At 39.8% G+C, this 8,675-nt stretch overlaps 1 protein-coding gene across 1 annotated transcript; it reads right to left on the reverse strand.

The window, feature by feature from the left end:
• Positions 1-2,175: 2,175 nt before the first annotated feature.
• On the reverse strand, positions 2,176-4,099 carry LOC141347263 (transcription factor MafAa). The gene has a single exon (XM_073852275.1). It carries the CDS (start codon positions 3,647-3,649, stop codon positions 2,711-2,713), a length of 939 nt encoding a protein of 312 aa, XP_073708376.1. The 5' UTR covers positions 3,650-4,099; the 3' UTR covers positions 2,176-2,710.
• Between the last annotated feature and the right edge of the window lie 4,576 nt (positions 4,100-8,675).

Consider the following 8,675-nt stretch of genomic DNA (forward strand, 5'->3'; position numbering starts at 1 on the left):
TATAATAACCAGTTTTGAAATAGTACGATTAGTGTGCCTTATGCGCAATGAGGCACGGCGTTTTATACAAGAAACCAATCGTCATTTTTTTGCGTTTGTGTTTAATTTCATCTGTCATTTAAGCCTAATAGGTGGCACTGAAAAAAATGAATCTTATAACAATAGATCACATATTTTAACCATGAAAAGACACTTGTTGAGTGATGGGAAAACAGGCTGATGCATTTGACAGGAGTTTTTATTAAACATTATGAAAACAAGATTCTGAACAACATTCCATTTCGAAACATTTTGGTTTGGACTTACTGACACGTAAGGACATTTATAATTTCGATAAATATATAGAAATTATAAACTATGTACAGGTTTTTTTTCTTTTTTTCCATTTTATTTATTTATTTTTTTACATAAGACAGCACACACGACAGCACATGTGGTTATGTAACCTCAAGCCGCTGTGCCTCAAATTAGATCAATAGACAGAGAGATTGCTTCATATCGAACTGTATCATCATTCATAATTCATAATTTAACCGAAAAAAAGAATCAGTGGTTTTCAGGTGAGATATCAAGCAGATACTAACCCAGGTAAAGGAGCATACTTGAAGACCTTATTTTACGAGTCTGGCCGATAGATCTGTTAGGAAACTAAGCATACACAGGTCGGAAAGAATTTGAAAACTGATTTAAGATAATTTACGTGCATTAGATAATCCACTTTGGCAACTTCGTTATTTAGCCTGAACAAGATGGGCTATATTTCAACCTCAAATGCGCATTATTACTTCTAGCAAAGTTTGCACACAAGCCCTCTATTATTGTTGAATTATATCCGCGTTTAATCTCTTGACATCTACCTGTAGTGTAATTCAGTATGGTCGGAAGCCTATTATCATCACAATGTTGTAATGCAAAACAATAGGCAACTGCTTTATACAGAGTATGCTACAGTTTTATTATGTCATAAAAAGTTAAAACAACCATTCTTGTCCTACTAACGACGGCTGTCATATATTTGAAGTTAACAGTTTTATGTCATTTGTCATCCCGGCCATTAAGACAAATATATGTAAAAAAAAAAAAAATCTTTAAGAGATGATCTTGGTTATTTTTGATATCCATGTCTAACCGGTTTTCTACATAGCTTCATTTATTTTGAAATACAAAATTCACATAATCAGAGCTTCTGTTAATTGCTTTCGAATTTGGTGCATAGAATATTAGCAGCAATTAAAGTCCTTGTGTTTATATGCACTTTAGATCGACTAACTATGTCCACCATAACAGCAATTCGATTAACACAGAGGAAAAGAAATGTTATATAAATCCCAATTCTTCGAATCGTAGTGCAGTAGGCTTCCTTTGAAATTGTACATATTCAATAGGATGAGAATATCTTTGTCATTTGCATGCTACTACATACAAACATCGTATTAAGACGTTTTAAATAATCAAGCAAAAAAGACTTTAAAAAGAAAGTTAAATTAACACACCATTTGACCTCTACATATGTACAAGTGGGAATAAATAACTCTGGCTCAGTTCGGTGTTTTTTTCTCATTTGTTCTTATTCTGTACTTTTAAACAATACAAAAAGAAATGCGAGAACGGATTTCATGTGATTTCGCAGGTACGCATGAGTTCCTTCACATACACGGTTTATGTCGAGCAGAAGAAACGAAAAAAAAGAGAGAAGAGAGAGTGATTAAGGGCCATGCTTTTCATCCAAGTGCTGTATGAGGAAGAGATAGAGAAAGGACCTGGCGCGTTTGGAGTACCATACATGTCCCGCATGCAGGATTGGTGGGGTAATGCAGACTTGAGCAATGCTTGAGGGCCCTCAAAGTTCATAAGTCCCCTCAACCTCAGTTCGTGACTGAGAAAGGTCAAGGATGTATTGCTGTCTCCCTTTCTCGCTTATAAGTGTTTAAATATTAGCATTGTTCCTTACAAAGTCCCTTCACAGGCTGAAGTTTCGTTTCCAGTATGTTCTCATCGCCATTAAGACTCGTCAATCCGAAAGGATAAAACAAAAAACAAAACAAAACAAAAAACAAAAAAGGATTAAGGAAGCGGCTGTATGTCTTTAAACATGTCGGACTTTGCAGTTACACTATCACTAAAAAAAAAATGAAAAACACAGATTTACAGAATCCAAAACTGATGGGTCTTTGGAGGTTATGCGTGATCCCATATTTTGATCGGAGGTCTTATGAAGTAGAAGGGTCCGTGCAGTATCTGTGGAAGATAATCCTAACATTACACTAACCTTAAGACTTTTATGGTACAGTAATATATGTACACAAATAATGAGTAAAGACTTTAAATATGTCGCTGTAATGTTAGACTCTACACTCTTAAAAATAATGATTCTGAATGTTTCGTTTCAGTACTTCAAGGACTTGACCTGCTTGTCAATAACCATTTTGGCGGTAAAAAGTGCTTATGAGTTCTCTAGATTTGCATATTGGGTTTGGGGTTCTTTGAAGCACCAGTACATGGATGTTTATCTAGAGTCATTGAGAATAAAATATTTGTGGAACTTAAAAAGGTTCAGACCTTTATTTTTAAGAGTGTAGCTATGTTTTAAAGTGGACACTGAGTATTTAAGATAAGAACTGCAAATAAAATTCACACTGAAAATCATAAAAATTAAGGTTTAAAAAAACGAATACGTTGGTGCGGAAAAAGTCTTTAACAAGAATCACTCTCACATGAAGAATTCCGTGGAAGTGGTTTTCCCGTGATTGCCGTTGGACGGGTCCCGAGTGTTGCCGCCTACGTTGCCGCCGCCGTTAAAGGTTCGGCTCGCAAGCTTCTCGTACTTCTCCTTGTACAGGTCCCGCTCTTTGATCAGACGCGCCACGTCTTGCTTGAGTTGCTCCACCTGGCTCTGAAGCGTGCACTTTTCGCTCTCGAGCATGTGGCGCTGCTGTACGCGCTTGTAGCGGCACGACTGCGCATAGCCGCGGTTCTTCAGGGTTCGCCGTTTCTGCTTGAGACGGATCACCTCTTCTTTGCTGAAGCCTCTCAGTTGCCGGTTGAGCTCGCGAACTGTCATGCTCACCAGCTGCTCGTCTGAGAAGCGGTCCTCGAGGCGCGCGTGCGCGTGGTGGCCGTGGTGATGATGGTGGTGGTGGTGCACCGGGTGGTGGTGTCCGTTGGGGGCCGTCGAGAGGTCTTCTCCGACGTATTGCTGACCGCGGAATCCCTCGTAGGGTTGATGGTGATGGTGGTGGTGCGCGTTACCGATAAGCGCTTCGACCGCGTCCTCGGGCGTCAGGTTGAGGGCCTCTGGACTGATGTGATGCTGGTAGTTGGGAATCCAGTAGAGATCTTCCAGCTGCGGCTTGCCCGAGGAGCCCTGGTTGTTGTTGCCATTGTTGTTGTTGTTGACGCCATTTCCGAGGTTCTGACCAGGCTGAGATCCGGGGCTGGGAGCGCAGAAACTGGGCGAGGAAGGCACCGAGGAGCAGGGTGTGCTGATTGGGGTGGAGGATAGCGAGCCCGGGGGCAGGCGGTGGCAATAGCGGTCGGCCTCCGGGGGCTCTTTCTTGACTTCAAACTTCATGAGGTCGAAGTCGTTGACATATTCAATAGCCAGGGGGCTGTTGGGCAAATCTGCGCTCATGGCGAGATCGGTGGCCATGTCAGTCCATGCGACACCTACCCTAACAGCCAAAGCGACACGCGTGGGTTTCACTGGGATTACGATGAAAAGGACTGAAGATGAGCGCCCAGGGTTTAATACATAAGCACGGGCTTCTATTTATAGTGCAGTGAGATATACGTATGCCCATGCATGTAAATGTACTTATACACCTGCCAGTTTGCCTCTTGTTGACAACTTATCCCAGGTCAATTTCACGCGTTAATATCACTGGCCAGGGCGGCAGAAACTTGAGACTCGTGAATTCAAAACCACCAACCTGACTCGTCCTCGCTTCACCGTGACATGTGGTTTCAGAGAAATCGTCCTTTGACTAAGAGACTTCAAATATCCTTCTTCACCTCCGTGTTTGAAGTTCCGGAGGCAATAAACTTTAAGCTTTCACGTGAAGAAAGCGAGAACTTTCCTCGCATGTCCCAGAAAAGTCCGCTACACAGCAACTTCAGAATGCGTTAGACTTTACCTCGAAGTCCGAAGGAATGATGCTGCTGCTTCTTCTTTTAACACAGTCACCAGCGAATGCAAACCCCAACAATGTGCGTGACAAATCTCAGTGAGTATGTAAGTTCCTTTGGTGGGACGCTCCGACGCAGCCCGACAAAGGATGCGGATGCTGAACTCTGGCTACTAAATTCACCTCTCCCTCCGCTGCCACTTTTAAAGTTAGCCTATATGGACCGCTGTCACCGTTGCCTTTCGTTAGCTAGAGCTTATTTTTGCACTGTTGTCCACCGCTGAAACGCAGTATCACTGAAGCACTGAAAGGGGCATGTACCACTTTATACACATGGCCCATCTGAGCGTCCCACCCAGAGCATGGGAAGGACCAATGGGAGGAGGCGTAGCAGTAGAAATGCATATTCCTATAGCAACGCCTCTCTGTGGCAGCTGAGCCGAACGCGCAGCAGCTGACAGGGCCCTTAAACAGGTGTTCTTCCCGCCCCCTAGCGACGCCTTCCCTGCAACCACACGTGGAAGGTAAGCGAGAGGAAAGGCAATAGCCCAGCTTGTCTTACTTAGAAAATGTTTATTTAGAACAGAGCAAACACTTCTTAAACGTTATATGCAATGCATATGCTTTGGGTGTAACTTTAAAAACACATTTATAAAACGAATTGAATCCTATATTTGATAGCAACACATGAATTTATGTTTTAAATGATCATATAATTACATTGATTTACGTAGCTCATTTTTCACTTCTAAACTAAAAGTCAGTCTTATTTATAATTGCAATAGGCCTACAATGAGAGTGAAATTATTACACACCGATAGCTGTATTCACTGTTAGGAAAAAAATATGACGCAGTAACAATGTTTGCACTTATTTTCTCATTTAAAAACCTTAATGTGCTTCACTAAACTAGTGCAACGACAATTAGCCTAAGAGCAATATTAAAGCAATTATGCGTATTCCACGCAGCATCACATTTTCTCTCACAACCATTATTAACAATTAATGATTTGCTATTATTTATTAATTTATCAAAAGCGAGCTATCGTTTAGACTCCATATTCTAAAGAATACCTCGTGTGTTTGGACAGACCGTTTAAAGTTTAAATTGATTAGATAATTATGTATTAAACTGCATATTTCCTCAATGTGCCGTAACCCCGTGAACAGTCATTCAGTGTATTGATCTGATAGGATAACACACACGCAACTTTCCTCCCCGCTTATGACCTATAGGCGGTGATGAACTCAATAACGCGTGATCCAGCAATAAAATCAATCCACATTTCCGCCGGATAGGGAAAAATGCGCAATTTGTGCGGGTGAGTTAATTATGATCCGCCTCGCCAGTGCCAGCCACGCTCCGGATTTCTTTCGCAATTAACCTCTAATTGCATCTCGACTCATCTGCGCGGATCGACAAATAATTAAGCCCCACGCAGAGCGCGCCTTCATCACCACAGCATATGTCTTAATCAGACGAGCCAGTCTCGCTTTGAAGGAAGTACCCAAAGATGAGGGTCAGTCTAACAACCCTATGCGAAGTCCTTATTGCAGTGTAAGGATACAGAGGAATGTAGATCAATATAAAAAAGGTTTGAAACGCTTATCACAGTGCTTTGTTAAAAATAAAAGAGACAGGAGGACACTAGGACAAGTTTATATTTAATTATTTTGCCAAAGTAAGTGTTAAATAAATGATTTTTTTATTTAGTACTTACCTGAATAAGATATTTCACATAAAAGATGTTTACATATAGGAAAATAATAATAGTTGATTTATAAAAATGACCCTGTTCAAAAGTTTACAGACACTTGATTCTTAATATTGTGTTGTTAGCTGAATGATCCTGAACTGTTTTTTTTGTATAGTGATAGTTGTTCATGAGTCCCTTGTTTGTCCTGAACAGTTAAACTGCCTGCTGTTCTTCAGAAAAATCCTTCAGGTCTCTCAAATTCTTTGGTTTTTCAACATTTTTGTGTATTTGAACCCTTTTCAACAATGACTGTATGATTTTGAGATCCATTTTTCACATTAAGGACAACTGAGGGACTCATAAGCAACTATTGCAGAACTTATTGAAGTTGCAAGTACCTTCTGAAGGGCAATACTAAAAAAAAAAAAAAAAAAAAAATATATATATATATATATATATATATATATATATATATATATATATATATATATATAAGAAAAATAAGAAAAATCTTTCTGTTCAAAAGTTTTCAGCCCCAGCTCTTAATGCATGGCTTTTCCTTCTGGAGCATCAGTGAGTGTTTGAACCTTCTGTAATAGTTTCATATGAGTCCCTCAGTTGTCGTCAGTGTAAAAAGATGGCTATTAAAATCATACAGTCGTTGTTGGAAAGTGTTTAAATACACAAAAATGCTGAAAAACCAAAGAATTTGTGGGACATGAAGAATTTTTCTGAGGAACAGTGGGCAGTTTAACCGTTCAGGACAAACAAGGGACTCGTGAACAACTAGCACTAAGCAAAAGCTGTTTAAACAAATCTTTAAAAGAAAAAGAAAGAAACATTTTTTAACTTCAAATTGTTGTTTTTGGCTAAAATATGAGTTGTCTATCTATAACATTGCTTTCTCCAATGGAAAATGTTGTCTCATCTGAATTTAAGAGAGAAACATGCGCAGATCAAGCACTGAAAACAGTTTTAAAAAAATATGTCCATTTGGATGTGAGAGAACAAGAGACAACGGACTTCAAAAAATGATGGACTGTTATTTTGGTCAAAAGCTATGGTTAAAAGTAATTATGTTTTTTTTTTTTTTTTTACAAACAGTTTTTAATTTCATAAGACATTAATTGATGGATTAGAGTTGTGTGGATTGCTTGTGGATTATTGTGATGCTTTTATCAACTCTTGTTCTGATGGCACCCATTCACTGCAGATTATCCATTGGTGAGAAATGTCGAAACAAAGTCATCTACATCCTAGTGGATGGCATGAGGGTGAGTACATTTGCAGCAAATGTTCATTTTTGGCTGAAATATTGAGCTCAGATGCTTAATACTTGCCAGTTTGTATTAATGTATGTGTATTTTCTACCTTCAGAATCAATATCAAAATAAAATCTGCTGTTTAACTTACTTCTCACTACATCCGAGACCTCTGCTAACTTTATGTAACATGCTAAGACTTTCTTTCCAGGTGCCAATGAGTGAAATACAGACACGCTTGAGGCTCAAATCTGCCAACGGAGGAAAAAAAAAAGAAAAGCCTAAGAGGACGGGACAAATCATATCGAGGTATTTGAAGTTGAAGGTGCGCTAAGTCATTATGGAGGTTTTATCAAATAAGCATGAGTGGACCTCAAAGTCCAAGCTAAGCAGTCCGCTTTGAAAATGCCACATTTAAGAAGATCTGCCATCGTCCATTCAGTGAGCGGAGGTGGGTGGGTGTGGATGTGGCCGAGGGCTTGAGACATAAATTTTGAAGTCAGGGCTTTCATTGTGCCTTTGCATATTGGGAGTTAGCTGCTGGTGCAGTTCTACCGATTTAAGCAAAATGGACATCAGCACGTCTGAGGAGAAAGAGAGTATGATAGTGTGAAAGAGAGAAGGGGGGTTTGGACTAGACGTCTGTGAAAACGACTGAGACGGATTTGTCCGGTTAACCCCTCTTTAGCCAAAATAGTTGAGAGGTGCGAGGTGGAGTAGGGGGTTATCGGAAGCGGGTTTTTGTAGGCCTCAAAATCTCACAAATGCCCGTTCAAAGACTCAGCATACAATCAAACTAACAAGTACACAAAGTTCTGTGAAGTTCTCAGCGGAAAAAGTGAGTTAGAAAGAGCTAGATGACAGAAAATTAGAAAACGTACTAAAACTTGGAGCTTTAAAAATGGCGGAAAGATAAACAGAAATAAAGCACAAGCAGAAAGATGGGAAAGCAGTAAGAGCAGTATGAAAAAAATGACAGAGGACTGATATACTAATGACTAACTACTTGCAGTGGAAGTATGATCTTTATTGATGTGCTGGAGTCTTTGCTGAGCTGTAACAAGTTTGTCTTTTTTATGTCTAGGCGATCTATTGAGGTAGAGAAAAATTACACTTGACCTTTCATTCGTTCCTTTTCTCATTCAAGTGAGACTGTCGTGGAAAAAATGTGAATGTGTTTTCCTCCTTTCTCTCCCGCTCTCCTCCTTGGTTCTCTTTCACATGCGCTTTTACTAAAAATTGAAATATTGATCTTAATTAGAGTTTGCCGAGCTCAGCAGCTCGCGTTGAGCTTTGAGACAAGCGGCAGCAGACATCTGTCTAAGGCACTTACATCCTCGCCGTCAGAGCGAGAGAACGAGAGGGAAGGGGAGGGTGAGAAAAGAAAGACTGATTGCTCCATGAATTTCTCTTTCTCTTCCCATGCAGATAACAGATACTGGTGAGTGACCATAGTTAAAGAGCATCATGAATACAGATATATGCATCACACCTCACATCTTTTGCCACTTCCTCCTTTGTGTACAAATAACCTAAAGGTTCTGACTTTACTGTACAAACTCTGATTTTAATATTACTATTAAAAAAAAAAA

Source organism: Garra rufa, chromosome 12 (assembly GCF_049309525.1).
Source record: "Garra rufa chromosome 12, GarRuf1.0, whole genome shotgun sequence".
Taxonomy (NCBI): domain Eukaryota; kingdom Metazoa; phylum Chordata; class Actinopteri; order Cypriniformes; family Cyprinidae; genus Garra; species Garra rufa.

What these genes read in the sequence shown, in the direction of transcription:
- LOC141347263 (XM_073852275.1), bottom strand. Translation starts at nt 3,649, where the DNA reads ATGGCCACCGATCTCGCCATGAGCGCAGATTTGCCCAACAGCCCCCTG.